Here is a 16,122-nt window from a genome sequence, read left to right as displayed (position 1 = left end):
TGTTGAAGGTTGTGGAATAACCGTGGTTGTAGACAATCAAGCCCAGACTGATACTCATCTTGCAGGGTTGATTTAGGCATAATTAAAATCAATTAAAATAATAAAAAACCAAGTCTGATTTTTTCCCCCTTGAAATCCCCTAAGAATGTGTTCTTTACAAAATTCTGTTAAATATTTCCCCCCAAAAAATCATTTAGTCCCAAGCCAAGAACAGTTTTTCCAAGTTCAGGATCAGCTGTACAGATATGAATTTGGAACTGCAGCAATGAAAGAGTCTAAGACCACTGCAAAGACTTACACGTGAGTAGCCCTGCTGAGTTCAGTGTTGAAGTACGTACTTAGGGCTTTGGTCATGGCCTAGAATGGTCATAGTGATCTCTAATGCCGCTATAAGTAGAAATCGTCTACTTTTGTTTGTTGTTCCTCTTTTGTCCACTCCAGCTTGGTACCAGATTCCTCTCAGCAACACACAACTGACATTGGACCATCACTCATGACTTACACCCCAGGTAATGTGGCCCTTTGTAGTTATCAATTGAGCCTAGAGCTCAACATCCAGCCCCTATACAGCACAGTCCAGCCCTTCTACCTGAAGCAGAAGAGAAGCATCCTTATACTTTACACATATTCTCACTTCTCCCCACATCTTTCCTGGCCTAAAGTAAAAGAGAGGAATAAAGAAATTGCAATGATTGGCACCCTATAAATGCCTTAGACTGCTACAAGATTAGATTATGACTGAGGGCAGGGGGAATAATGAGAGTAAAATTGCAGCACTGCTGCTCAGAGGAACTTCTCTGAAGTAACTCACTGAAGCCACTAGGTGTTGCTGTAAGTCTAATAAAAAACACCATTAACAGGATAACGGGATATTATCTATGGGATGTCAGATTTGATACAAGAGGCATTTCTCATGGAGACAAGCCAACATATCCTAAAGCTCTTTCTGATTCTGTTGTTCCCATGATGTGTTTTGCTGCATTTCATGTTCTGTTCTTCTAACAAAATAGTAGAATCAGACAACACAAGTAAAACAACATCTAAAATAGGAGCAGCACAAGGTAATTTAAAAAAACGGTTACCTACCTTTTTGTAACTTGTTCTTCAAGATGTGTTGCTCATATCCATTCAATTTTAGGTGTGTGCACGTCCATGTGCACGGTCGTCAGAGATTTTTGCATTAGTGGTATCCATAGAGCTAGCTGTGGCGCCCCTTTGAGTGGTATATTAGGCGCTGCCGGCCCTACGCCCTCTCAGTTCCTTCTTGCCAGCAACTCCGACAGAGGGGTAGAAGGGCGGGTAATGGAATGTACATGAGCAACACATCTCGAAGAACAACAGTTACGAAAAGGTAGGTAACCATTTTTTCTTCTTTGAGTGCTTGATCATGTTGATTCCATTTTAGGTGACTCACAAGCAGTATCCACGGAGGTAGGATCAGAATTCACAATCTAGTGGCTTGCAGTACTGCTCTACCAAAGCCAGCATCGTTCCGGGCCTGCTGGGTAAGTACGTAATGGGATGTGAATGTGTGGACGAACGACCAGGTGGCCACCCTACAGATTTCCTTTTTAGGTACTTGGGCCAGGAAAGCTGTCAAAGAGGCTTGCGCCCTGGTTGAGTGCGGGGTGTCAATCGCCGGAGGTGGCACTTTCACCTGATTGTAGCAGCAGCAAATGCAGTAGTGATCCAAGAAGAAATTCTTTGAGCGGACACTGGACGACCTTTCATCCTGTCAGCCACTGTGACGAACAATTGCATCGACTTGCGAATGGCTTGGTCTCTTCAATGTACAAAGTTAGCGCCCTCCTGACGTCCAGGGAATGCAATCTAAGCTCTTCCTCTGACTTATGCAGCTTTGGAAAAAAGACAGGCAAGTAGATGTCCTGGCCCGTATGAAACTGTGAGACCACCTTGGGCAGGAAAGCTGGGCAGATGACCCTACCAGGGGTCGGGACCCCCTGTTGCTCCCAGGAGTCAGAGGTGGGTCCCTGGCTAGACTAGGGGGTCCGACTGCAGCGGTACCTCCAATCAGCTCTGGTGCGAGCACATGGTCTGACATGGTCCTTTGCCCAAAGCCTCCTTTTTCTGTAGTGCTGGCGGGCCCGTCGACTTTGACTGCTTCTTAGGCACTCGGGATGGGGAACGATGCCAGGTGGACTGTGGTGCCAGCGGTGTGCTGTGCGCCGATGCCGAGGTGCTGGGCGTGGAGTCCGACCGAGAGGACTCCGAGGTAGGGCCAAGCGCAGCCTCCGTGAGGAGGGCCCTCAAGCGGATATCCTGCTCCTTCTGAGTTCGAGGGCAAAAGTTTTTTGCAGATCCTGCACTTATTCTTTCTGTGGGACTCCCCCAAACACTTTAAACAGCTCTCGTGGGGGTCACTAATGGGCATCAGCCAGCTGCACGATGAACAGGGCTTAAAGCCACGGGAACAGGGCATGCCCCACTCCAAGGCGAAGTCCCAGCCAGGACTCTAACTCCTAAACAACTATTCTAACACTTAATGGTCTAACTAAGTACCTATGAACTAACAACAAAGGAGACAGAACAATGGACTGTAAGAACTGCTAATGCTCCTGCAATGTACGACAAGGCGCTCTGACCAACTGTCATGGGTGGTAAGAAGGAACTGAGAGGGCGTAGGGTTGGCAGCGCCTAATATACCAAGGCATGAGCGCGGCACTCATGGGGGTGCTACAGCCGACTCTCCGGATACTGCGAAGGCAAAAATCTCCGACGACTTCGCACACCTAAAATGGAACTGACATGAGCAAGCACTTGAAGAACAAGTTCAATGGCTATTAGCCAGGATGGGCAGGGATGGTGTCCCTAGCCTTTGTTTGCCAGAAGCTGGGAATGGGCGATGGGGGGGGAGGGATAGCTCAGTGGTTTGAGCATTGGCCTGCTAAACCCAGGGTTGAGAGTTCAATCCTTGAGGGGGGCATATAGGGATCTGGGGCAAAAATCTATCTGGGGATTGGTCCTGCTTTGAGCAGGGGGTTGGACTAGATGACCTCCTGAGGTCCCTTCCAACCCTGATAATCTATGATTACCTGTTCTGTTCATTCCTTCTGGGGCACCTGGCATTGGCCACTGTCGGAAGACAGGATACTGGGCTAGATGGACCTTTGGTCTGACCCAGTATGGATGTTCTAACTTTTCCCCTTTGTTTTAAGAGATGACAGAGGAGAAGTCTACATCAACATTTAGCATAACTGATGCAATCTATCTGGGGGCCTAGTGCAAGTTAATTGCTCATGTAAATAACTAATTTTCTCATTAAACCTCTTTTGTTGTGTCCACCTTTAAGTTCTCCTGCCCACCTGTCTAATAAGCTCAATCTTGTGTTTAGAAACTGTGTTGGTCAGCAAAATTGAATTTTCTTAACAGAGTGGAAAACAGAGTGTAGTTGGGTTGAACAATTACAAAATCCGGGATGTAGCTGGCAGTATGATGAACATAGGGATGGTGGCATAAACCTCAGACCTTCTGTGCAAATGCCACCGTTGATTTCTCTTTTTCCCTTCCTCTACTGATACATATAGACATTGTTCCCACCCATTCACAGCTTTTGCAACTATAAGTAACACTTGGTACCTCATTTAATGTAGATTTAACAAGGAAGTTAATGTATGTCAAATAATTTACTGAGGCTCAACAGATATGTATCGTTATATCCCTGTTAATCCTCAAGAAATGTATGTTCTTACTAATAAACTAGTGCTCTCTCGCTCCTTTACTTTAGATTTAATAAGTAGCAAAATGAAGTATTTTAACCCACATAGCTACACTTGTTCCTAATCCCAGGGTCTATTTTACCATCTTGGGTGGGATTTTCACACCATGCCCCCTTGGCCAAACACACCAACAGTGATGACACTGCTATGCCTAGCACTTGCCAGAGGATTCTGGGAAGGGTTAACTGAGATGATTCTTGTGAATACACCCCACGCTGAGCTCATGTTACATAATAGGAGATAGACTCATAGACTTTAAGGTCAGAAGGGACCATTATGATCATCTAGTCTGACCTCCCGCATGATGCAGGCCACAAAAGCTGACCCACCCATTCCTGGAATAATTCTCTCCCTTGACTCAGCTGTTGAAGTCCCCAAATCATGATTTAAAGACTTCAAGTCGCAGAGAATCCTCCAGCAAGCGACCCCTGCCCCATGCTGCGGAGGAAGGCGAAAAACCTCCAGGGCCTCTGCCAATCTACCCTGGAGGAAAATTCCTTCCCGACCCCAAATATGGCGATCAGCTGAACCCCGAGCATGCGAGCAAGATTCTCCAGCCAGACCCTCCGGAAAAAAGTTCTCTGTAGTAACTTTTAATATCCCATCATTGACCATTGTTACTAATTACCAGCGGTGGCACGTTATTGACCTATTGACTAAAATCACGTTATCCCATCAAACCATTCCCTGGAGATCTTCAGTTTGATTTCCACCTCTCAGCCCCCTGCTTCAGAAGCAGAGTTGAGCTGCTTGGACTGGAGACAGAGTGTAAACGCCGGCATTTAAAAGGGTTTTGCAAAGGACAATTATCCAAATAACTGATTCCTGCGAGCTGCTAGGTCCCCAGTCAGGGGAAGGCTGTGTGCGCATTCTGGTGAAGTGTAGCACTCACACACCATGTTATAAATCTTAACTAATTGTCACAACAGCCTTGTAAGTGCATCTCTGGACTGTAATGACTTAGCAGGACTTTCTCTACAATTGTTCCTCCAGGCTGCTGTGGGTTGTCCTGGCGCCTGGCAACAGAACCGAAAGCAAGACGACTCTCTTTCCTGACAGGGACAGGAGCTTTTGGGGAAGAGAGAGAAGAGGAGCCTGAGTGGGAGGGGAGACAAAGGCAGGGAGGGAGAAGGGCAGATAAAGACGACCATTAGAGTTTACATTGCTACAGTCCCCCTGGTCCTGAAGCTCAGCATTCTTTTGCCATCTAGCAAATAGCTATCAAACTCAGTGGTAAGACTACGTTTTAGTTACAGGTATTTTTAGTAAAAATCAAGAACAGGTCACGGGCAGTAAACAAAAATTCACAGCCCATGACTTTTACTAAAAATACCAGTGAATAAAACTTGGGTGGTGGTGGTGCGGCAATGTGCTGGTGCTGTGTGTGTGTGTGTGGGGGGGGGGGGGGGGGGGGGAAGGGGGGTGTAAAAATATTTTCCCTGTTCCGTGGCCAAACATAATTTTATATACTTTTTGGAATAGGGATTTATGCCACAGGTCCAAATGTTCAAATCTGGGCATCAAAAATCTCACTCATGATATACAATACTCATAATGCCCCTGTTTGGCCTATTTGAGCCACTAAATGCACAATTTGGGCCCTCAAATGTACCCTAAATAGCAACCAATCTACTGAAACCTATAGAGAAATGGAAAAACATTTTTTATTTACTGAAGTCTTACGTAAGTGCAAAATGTTTGTATTACAGTGAATGAACTATAAAGCATTTATACCTGCTGGGCATAACACAGAGCCCTAATTAACAGGAATAGACTTTAATACCTTGAACATATGCTAGCACTTGCAGCCCTTTCAAGATCAAAATTTACATATGACCAATGTAATTGTATTATTATTAAATATTTACATTGCTGTAGCTCTCAAAGGCCCAGGTCAGGAAAGGTGCGGAGTTGTGCCAGGCACTATCATAGAATCATAGAATATCAGGGTTGGAAGGGACCTCAGGAGGTCATCTAGTCCAACCTCCTGCTCAAAGCAGGACCAATTCCCAACTAAATCATCCCAGCCAGGGCTTTGTCAAGCCTGACCTTAAAAACCTCTAAAGAAGAAGATTCCACCACCTCCCTAGGTAACCCATTCCAGTGCTTCACGACCCCCCTAGTGAAAAAGTTTTGCCTAATATCCAACCTAAGCCTCCCCCACTGCAACTTGAGACCATTACTCCTTGTTCTGTCATCTGGTACCACTGAGAACAGTCTAGATCCATCCTCTTTGGAACCCCCTTTCAGGTAGTTGAAAGCAGCTATCAAATCCGCCCTCATTCTTCTCTTCTGCAGACTAAATAATCCCAGTTCCCTCAGCCTCTCCTCATAAGTCATGTGCTCCAGCCCCCTAATCATTTTTGTTGCCCTCTGCTGGACTCTTTCCAATTTTTCCACATCCTTCTTGTAGTGTGGGGCCCAAAACTGGACACACTACTCCAGATGAGGCCTCACCAATGTCGAATAGAGGGAAATGATCACGTCCCTCGATCAGCTGGCAATGCTCCTACTTATACAACCCGAAATGCCGTTAGCCTTCTTGGCAACAAGGGCACACTGTCGACTCATATCCAGCTTCTCGTCCACTGTAACCCCTAGGTCCTTTTCTGCAGAACCGCTGCCTAGCCACTCGGTCCCTAGTCTGTAGCAGTGCATAGGATTCTTCTGTCCTAAGTGCAGGACTCTGTCCTTGTTGAACCTCATCAGATTTCTTTTGGCCCAATCCTCTAATTTGTCTAGGTCGCTCTGTATTCTGTCCCCATCCTCCAGCATATCTACCACTCCTCCCAGTTAAGTGTCATCTGCAAACTTGCTGAGGGTACAATCCACACCATCCTCCAGATCATTAATGAAGATATTGAACAAAACCGGACCCAGGACTGACCCTTGGGGCATTCCGCTTGATAGCGGCTGCCAACTAGACATGGAGCCATTGATCACTACCCGTTGAGCCCGATGATCTAGCCAGCTTTCTATCCACCTTATAGTCCATTCATCCAGCCCATACTACTTTAACTTGCTGGCAAGAATAGTGTGGGAGACCGTATCAAAAGCTTTGCTAAAGTCAAGGAATAACACATCCACTGCTTTCCCCTCATCCACAGAGCCAGTTATCTCATCATAGAAGGAAATTAGGTTAATCAGGCATGACTTGCCCTTGGTGAATCCATGCTGACTGTTCCTGATCACTTTCCTCTCCTCTAAGTGCTTCAAAATTGATTCCTTGAGGACCTGCTCCATGATTTTTCCAGGGACTGAGGTGAGGCTGACTGGCCTGTAGCTCCTCGGATCCTCCTCCTTCCCTTTTTTAAAGATGGGCACTACATTAGCCTTTTCCCACTCATCCAGGACCTCCCTTGATCACCACGAGTTTTCAAAGATAATGGCCAATGGCTCTGCAATCACATCTGCCAACTCCTTTAGCACCCTTGGATGCAGTGCATCTGGCCCCATGGACTTGTGCTTGTCCAGCTTTTCTAAATAGTCCTGAACCACTTCTTTCTCCACAGACTGCTGGTTACCTCCTCCCCATACTGTGCTGCTCAGTGCAGTAGGCTGGGAGCTGACCTTGTTTGTGAAGACAGAGGCAAAAAAAGCATTAAGTACATTAGCTTTTTCCACATCCTCTGTCACTAGGTTGCCTCCCCCATTCAGTAAGGGGCCCACTCTTTCCTTGACCTTCTTCTTGTTGCTATCATACCTGTAGAAACCCTTCTTGTTACTCTTAGCATTCTTTGCTAGCTGCAACTCCAAGTGTGATTTGGCCTTCCTGATTTCACTCCTTTATGCCTGAGCAATATTTTTATACTCTTCCCTGGTCATTTGTCCAATCTTCCACTTCTTATAAGCTTCTTTTTTGTGTTTAAGATCAACAAGGATTTCACTGTTAAGCCAAGCTGGTCGCCTGCCATATTTACTATTCTTTCTACACATTGGGATAGTTTGTTCCTGCAACCTCAATAAGGATTCTTTAAAATACCGTCAGCTCTCCTGGACTCCTATACAAACAGACAGGCCAAGACGGTCCCTTCCCTGAAGAGCTTGCAATCCTTCCAGTACTTCTGGTTTTGACAACAATCTCTTAATGGGGAGATATAAGGGGTCTCATATCACTGAAGTCAGTCAGTGGAATTATATTGCTACAGTACAGAAGACACACCAAAATTAGGCCTAAAGTGTGTTCATTGGTTTGAGGAGAGTCATGCTGCTCAGACATGGGTGCCATCAAATGTTGGCTAAGATGTATACTACATTAATATAATAATACCTACAAATATTCCTCTTAAGCACTCCTGCTAACGGATTGGTTGGGGACAAGGGAGGAGAGAGAGATAGTTACTTACTTCTTGTGCAGTCAGGGCATGTTCCCCTGCTAAAAGCAGCATACTCAGGCCTCCCATCTGCGTAGGATCTGTTCAAGAGTAAAACAAATATTAAGGTGATTCATCTGCAAGCTGAAAGAACTTACTGTGTGCATTGAAAAACCTCAAAAGGCTACTTGTCACAGATACTCCAAAGCAAGATGCCACAAAGCCAGCCCAAGAGAATCACAAATAACCATTTCTACATACTCTCTGGGATAGACATTCAAAGCTGTTTGAGGGATTTGATTGGATGTGTGTGCTTAACTCCCCTTGGTGTGGCATTACAATTTTACTGCCACAGGTTCCAAGCACTACAGTGATGGATATCTTTAAAACAGCAAATGTGATGATCTCATACCAAACATACACAGAACAGCGCTAATATCACAAATATTTACAATGGAACTGGAAGCTCAGAATGGGGGGGGGGGTAACCCTCCCACAGCTACAGAACAAGGAAAGAGGAGGGACCGCATCAGAGATGAAGCTTCCTTTTAACAAAAGGGAAGCATGTTTGCTTTTTACTTATTTTTAAACTAGAGCTGAATTTAGTGTTCAAGCATGCCAGGCTGACAGCGCTGAAGAACGTAGCCCTCTATTTATCCACGGCACCAGTACAGCACAGGCATTTAGTTGGGCAACCTGCCCACATGTCACCCAGCCAATACAATATTAGGTAGAGTTAAAGTAATCTTAACAAATAAATAATGTCTGATGTTGACACTGCAATGAACAGTGACACCGTGTACTCACAATACTAGCATTTTTTACTATTATTACTAATGATTGACATTAGAGTAGTGCCGACAGGCTTCACAGAAAATCAAGGCCCTGTTATGCAAGGTGCTGTACAAACACATAGTAAGACAATTTGTGGCCTAAAGAACTCACAAGACAGACCAAGTGGGAGAGAGAGAAAACAATTATCCTCATTTTTCAGATGAGGTACGTCTACACTCTACACTAAGCCCGGGCTCTGATTCAGGTTTGAGCCCAAGCCCCCCTTCCATTCACACACAAATCAAAATCAGCCTGACTCAGGTCAGCAAGCACTCAGGACCTGGGTCCTAGGACCGTGCTAGGGGGATGGGCCAGAGCCGAGTTCTGCTATGTATTAGGTTTAAGCCCTGACATTCTGCAGTGTGGACAGAGGTCAAGTTACAGACCCAAGTCAGAAGGTCTGCATAGTGCAGTATGGACGCATTAGCATGGCTGTGAGTCCTGGGTCTAGCAATTTTAATCCCAGATCTACAATGCAGCATGGATGCTGAAGCAATGGCTTGAAAACACCGAGTCCACAAGCCCAGGCCCCACAGACCTTGGGCTACAATGCACTGTAGACATACCCTGAGGCATGGAGAGATTAAGTTACTTTCCCAAGATCACACAAGCTGTCTGTGGCAGAGCTGGGAATCGAGCCCACATCTCCTAAGTTCCCATCCATTGTCTTAATCACACAACCATTTTTCCTCTCTAAACTTTAACGGCTACATTCACAGGGTTAAGTATTTTTATACTGCTTTTACAGATGAGCAAACAGAGGCTCAGAGAAGCTAAGCAATTTGCCCCAGGTCACCCACTGAGTTGGCAGGTGAAGAGGGACAAGCTGACTCTCAATGACTGAAGAACACTGCCTGATGCCAGAGTGACTCACTCCAGGCACCACGTTGGTGCAGAATTAATTTTCTGCCTTACCACAATGAGCACCGCGAGGAGCCTTTTTCCAGTTTCCCATTTCATTTCTCATGGGGGGAAAAAAATAAAGCTTAATGAGGCCAAATATGGGTTTAAAGTCTTATGAGTAGTGAGAAGAAAGATAAAATAATCCTCAAAGAGGAAATACATTGGCTTGGTGCAGGGTTTGTAAGAAGCAGTGAATGGAGGCAGAAGGTAGGGAGGGGAGGGAAGGGGAAATCAGTCACATGACAGAAGTATTGTCTTGTCAGGCCAAGCTATCCAGTTCTAAAAGCCCGCCTCACCAGAAGAGTAATCCAACTGCAATAACAGGCAGCAGTTCTTGTCCTTCCTGTCGGGGAACACCAAAGCAAAGGAATGGGGCAATTCAGCGGGTGGAGGGGGAACGGCATCCTTCAAATACAGAATGACGTTGTGTGTGATAGCCTGGTCCAAACCCTTTCCCCATTTCCAAGCATTTTCTTTTCCAAAAGAAGGTCTTGTTTGTCTTCCCTTTAAATGAGCACCTTCTTAATTATAGGGTAAGATTAAGGGTTTCATTTTAAAGTGTTACTGTAGTTGCCACAGACACTAAAACCATGTATTTAAAAATCAAAATCAAAAGGAGAAAAAATGACAGCTTAGTGGAAAGTGAAAGTTTAATTTGGTGCTTAAGCAACTAAAGAATAGTCGGGCTGCAGCTGAAGCAGAGAGCTGGAGGTTGGATAGCTGCTCTTGATGAGGACAAAAATGCTGCTATCAAGGTTTCAGATTGCAAAATAAAATAACAAAAGGGAAAAATAAGATTTATGTGATAACACACTGCATTATGTTTATACCCTCTTGTGCTTAAGTGTTACTTAAGGCTCTAAGAACAAACTAAGAAAGATAAATAGTTTAAAATGGTAAATGCTATTTTAAAATTATTTACAGGTATTCAACAATAAAGAAGAGATCTCTCTCTCTCATTATCGGCTTATTCAGAAAAGAATATTAAATGTTAATAGTATAATGGAAGTTGATTTGTGACCTTAACTACAGCTTTCTTTCTTGCTAAAGCTAACAACATGAGTATCACTTTGTTTGAAAATGATGGATTTTATTACTACTGGATTATAAAAAGACAGAACACTGCAAGAAATGTCCATGCAAGAGAGACACTGTACAGAATGTCTGCCTACTGAATGCATTTAAGCTTTGCCTTATGCCCTATAAGTAGGGCCCTACCAAATTCACGGCCATGAAAAAACATGTCACGGACTGTGAAATCTGGTCTTCTATGTGCTTTTACCCTATACTATATAGATTTAATGGGGGAGACCAGCCTCTCTCAAACTGGGGGCCCTGACCCAAAGGAGAGTTGCAGGGGGTTATAAGGTTATTTTAGGGGGGGGGGGGGTGTCAGGGTATTGCCACCTTTACTTCTGCACTGCCTTCAGAGCTGGGGTGGCCGGAGAGTGGCCGCTGCTGACTGAGGGCCAAGCTCTGCAGGCATCAGCGCAGAAGTTAGGGTGGCAATACCATACCATACCATTCATACTTCTGCGCTGCTGCTGGCAGGGGCTCTGCCTTCAGAGCTGGGCTCCCAGCCAGCAGCCGCCGCTCTCCAGCTGCCCAGCTCTGAAGGCAGTGCCACTGCCAGCAGCAGCGCAGAAATAAGGGTAGCAGTACCACAGCCCCCCCTACAATAACCTTGTCCCCCCCCCCCAACTCCTAAATAGCTGAAATCATGACATTTATGATTTTCCAGTTGGTATAGCAACACTGAGGCCTTTCATGATTCAGTGATGTGAACTTCTCCATTGTGAACACGTAGTACTTTCATAGACTACTTTTGTACCGGTGGAACATCTGCTTTTCACTAGTGGGGTGCAACTGTGACATGGCAGGAGCAGAAACCCTACCAACTTAATCTGTGACCCACAGACTGAAGTACACTGTTCCTAGACAACATAAAAACATTGTGCTCTTTACAAAAGGAGGGTAGTCTGGTGACTAAGGCACTGGCCTGGAACTCAGCACATCTGGGAGCATTAATGCACTATTCAGATTCCCCCCTCCCCCAGTCATCCAACTGTGTTGTTTTGGATATATTTACTTCATTCATTTCTACTAAACAAATGAGGAGGTTACTCACCCTGTGCAGTAACTGACGTTCTTCGAGATGAGTGTCCCTGAGGGTGCTCCACTCCAGGTGTCGGTACGTCCCTACGCCTTCACTCGAGATTTTTACAGCAGTACTCGTACCAGTCGTGCACGCGCAAAGCCTGCCCCCCCGCTCTGAGTGTACCTTAATAGTACGCATGCGCGACCGGTCTCCTCAGTTCCTTCTCTACAACGGAGGCTACTCCAAGTCTGAAGTAGAGGGGAGGAGGTTGAGTAGTGGAGCACCCACAGGGACACTCATCTCAAAGAACGTCAGACACTGCACAGGGTGAGTAACCTCCTCTTCTTCTTTGAGAGATGTCCCTGTGGGTGCTTCACTCCAGGTGACTTAAAAGCAGTGTACCTCAAGGAGGTAGGGACTTCGGATTTGGTAGGAATGCAGTAGATAATACTGCTCTGCCTAATCGTGTATCAGAGAGAGGGCCTTGAGTAAGGGCATAATGCTTAACAAATGTGTGTTTAGAAATCCAAGTGGCCACTTTACAGATGTCAGCCAGAGGAACTTTGCGTAGAAAAGCCACGGAGGTAGCCACAGATCTAGTGGAGTGAGTTCTGATGCCGGCTGGAGGCGTAACTTTCTTTATCTGTTAGCACAGTCGGATACACTCAGAAATCCAGTTTGAAAGTCTCTGGGTAGAAATAGGTGTCCCTATGGAGCGCTCCACAATGGAGACAAAGAGTCTAGAAGAGTTCCTAAAAGACTTGGTTCTATCCAAATAGAAGGACAAAGCCTTGTGTACATCTAACGTATGCATTGTGGATTCAAAAGAGTTTGCATGTGGTTTAGGAAAGAAGGTTGGTAGGTGTATCGGCTTATTGATGTGGAATGATGAATGCACCTTTGGAAGAAATTTGGGGTGTAGTCAGAGGGTAACTTTGTCCTTAAAAAATAGTGTATAAGGTGGGTCTGCCATGAGAGCTGCTATTTCTCCTGCACTTCTGACGGAGGTGATTGCCACTTAGGGCTTGGCTACACTGGCACTTTATACCGCAATAAAGCCTCCCAGAGCGCTCTACCTTACTCCCCGTCCACACTGGCAAGGCACGTAGAGAGCTCTGACTCCCTGGCTAGAGCACTCCTGGTACTCCACCTCCACGAGAGGGATAACGGCTGTTGCGTATTGGCTGAGACACCCCAGGGCCAATGTGAACGAGGAGTTACGTTACAGCGCTCTGACTGGCCTCCGGAAACATCCCATCCCTTAAGTCAAGTGGCCTCTCTTCTCTTTGTTGTGAAATCGGCTGAGGAATGCGGAAGTGCCTTTTCAGAGCTCCGTTTCAGACAGCGGCTGCTTATCTGCAACGGGGCAAAGCAAACATTTACTGAGTGAGAGGCAGGGGGGCTAGGGGATCTGAACTTACAAGATAGCATGCTGACACACTTTCAGCACTGCAAACCCCCCCCCCCACATACAAACAACACACTCCACCCCACCCCCCTCATTTGAAAACCATGTTGCAGCCACTTGAACGCTGGGATAGTTGCCCATAATCCACCACTCCCAATGCCGCTGCAAATGCCGCAAATGTGGCCATGCCAGTGCGCTTGCAGCTGTCAGTGTGGACAGACTGCAGCGCTTTCCCTAGTGCGCTCTCCGAAGGCTGGTTTAACCCAAAGCGCTCTACAGCTGCAAGTGTAGCCAAACCCTAAGAATGCTGTTTTCATACAGAGGTGTAAGAAGGAGCAAGTGACTAGAGGCTCTAATGGTTGTTGAGTTAAGCAGGATAATACTAAATGAAGGTCCCATGGAGGGGTAGGAGGTTTAATGTCCGGGTATAGGGATTGGAGTCCTTTGAGAAAACGTTTGGTGATTGGATGAGCAAAAACAGAGGTATCGTCGATCTTGTCATGAAACGTTGTAATAGCAGCTAAGTGGACTTTGACCGAGCTGAAAGAAAGGCCAGATTGCTTAAGATCTAATAAGTACTAGTTCGTTTTGGGAGAACCATGTAGGAACCAAGCTTTGAGGTGAAGCATGGACAGGTTGGGGTGAAGAAATTGGCCGTGTTGCGGTGATAGGAGGTTCGGAGTGAGGGGCAACGAAATCGGTGGGCGAATTGACATTCTGGTGAGGAACGGAAACCACGGTTGTCTGGGTCACGACGGGGCAATCAGAATTACCGTAACACAATCTGTTCGTATCTTTGTCAGAGCTCTGTGGAGAACCAGTATTGGGGGGGAGGAGGGGAGAAGCATACCTTAGCTTACATGAGCCCATGAGATCAGGAACACATCTCCTAAGGAATGTTTGCCCAATCCCGTTCTGGAGCAAAATTCGGGATATTTCTTGTTCTTCGCAGTCGTGAAGAGGTCCAGGGTTGGATAGCCCCAAACGCGGAATATATTGCGTATGATCGTGTCGTTTATCTCCCATTTGTAATCCCAGGGAAAATGTCTGCTTAGTTCGTCCGCGGTGGTATTCAGGGCCCTGGGAAGATAGGCGGCTGATATCCGGATGTTGTTCGCGAGGCACCAATTTCAAAGCTTCACGGCTTCCGTGCAAAGCAAGTGAGATTGAGCCCCTCCCTGCCTGTTGACATAGAACATGCATGCAATGTTGTCTGTCATTATCCGAACATGTTGGTTCTGAATGAATGGGAGGAAGTGACGGCAGGCATTGCGTATGGCTCGCAGTTCTAGGATGTTTATGTGTAGGGAGGCTTCGGTGGAAGACCATAGCCCTGGGCTGTGTGGTGGGACATGTGTGCTCCCCATCCCATGAGGGATGCATCGGTAGTCATTATGAGTGATGGGGAGTCCTGGAGAAAAGGGACTCCTGAGCAGAGGTTGGAAGGAACCGTCCACCATTGGAGGGAGTCTTTGACTCTGAAGGGTATGGATAGAGGATTGTTTACAGCATGTATGTTCGGTCTGTAAACCGTGGCCAATCAAGTTTGGAAGCACCTCATGTATAGGCGTGCATTTTTTAACACAAAAGTACACGAGGCCATGTGGCCTAATAGTTGCAGGCAGTCTCGTGCAGTGACCTGGGGACTGTTGCGAGTTTTGTAACCAGGAATTTTATGGTGTTGAAATGATCGAGCGGGAGAGACGCTATTCCCATTCTGGAATCGAGATGCACTCCTATGAACTCCAGTTGTTGGGTAGGAGATAAGGTGGATTTGTTTTTGTTTATTTGTAGGACAAGGGAAAGGAAGCAAGCGATGGTAAGCTGTGTGGATTGAAGAGCTTCATCGAATGTTGAGGCTCTGAGGAGACAATCGTCGAGATAAGGAAATATTATAACCCCCTGTTTCCTGAGGTGGGAGTAACCACGTCTAGGAGTTTGGAGAAAACTCGGGGGCCGGTAGATAGGCCGAAGGGCAACAGTCTGTATTGAAAATGTGTTGAATCGAGGATAAAACAAAGAAAACATCTATGGGCTGGGTGAATAGTCACATGAAAATAGGCGTCCTGTAGGTCGAGGACTGAAAACCAATCGCCCTGCTCCAGCGCTGGGATTATGGTGGTGAGGGTAACCATTTTGAACTTTTACTTCTTGATAAATTTGATAAGCCTGAGGTCGAGGATCGGTTGCCATCCCCCGGTTTTCTTTTCTGTTAAGAAGTAACGGGAATAGAAATCTTTCCTTCTGTGTTGTTCCACTGATTTCCACTGCCCCCAATTGAAGGAGATAGGAGGAGGAGTTGCTCATGAGAGGGGTCCCTGAAGAGGGACGGGGAGGGTGGGTGGGTGGGAGGCGGGGAATAGGGAATAGGAAAGGGATAGAATAGCCAACTGTGACGACCTCTAAAGCCCACTTGTCGGTAGTAATATTTTGCCATTGATAGGAGAATGGGCGTAGGCAGTGACCAAAAATAGGGGCAGGCGGTGTAAGCGCTGAAGTGGGAATATCGTTTTCTATACCCTTGACCAAGGCTTCAAATTTGCTTATTGGTCAGAGGGGGCTGAGATGCTGCCGAGGAGTTGGGAAAGCGGCGTTGGTATCTGGCTCTCTGGTGTTGCTGTTGCTCGTGAGATCTATGGAATTGCTGGGTGTACGTGGGGTAGTGTGGTCGCTGGTAAGAGTGATATCTATATTGTCGCCTTCTGGTCGTAGGGATTTGAATTCCTAACGACTGGAGAGTTGCCCTGGAGTCCTTCATGGAGTGGAGTACGTCATTTGTGGTGGAGGCGAACAGTTTGTCACCGTCGAAGGGGAGATTCTCAGTGGTAC

General features: G+C 46.3%; 1 protein-coding gene across 1 annotated transcript in view; it reads right to left on the bottom strand.

Annotated features, from left to right (window-relative positions):
- Positions 1-16,122, bottom strand: part of BBX (BBX high mobility group box domain containing) — a 193,107-nt gene that overhangs the window by 58,152 nt on the left and 118,833 nt on the right. The window contains exon 7 of the mRNA XM_065419519.1: positions 8,084-8,151. Within this exon, the coding sequence (XP_065275591.1) occupies positions 8,084-8,151 (68 nt within the window). The remainder of the gene's footprint in view (positions 1-8,083; positions 8,152-16,122) is intronic.

Source organism: Emys orbicularis, chromosome 1 (genome assembly GCF_028017835.1).
Source record: "Emys orbicularis isolate rEmyOrb1 chromosome 1, rEmyOrb1.hap1, whole genome shotgun sequence".
Classification (NCBI taxonomy): Eukaryota; Metazoa; Chordata; order Testudines; family Emydidae; genus Emys; species Emys orbicularis.
This window is presented reverse-complemented; position numbering and strand designations above follow the sequence as displayed.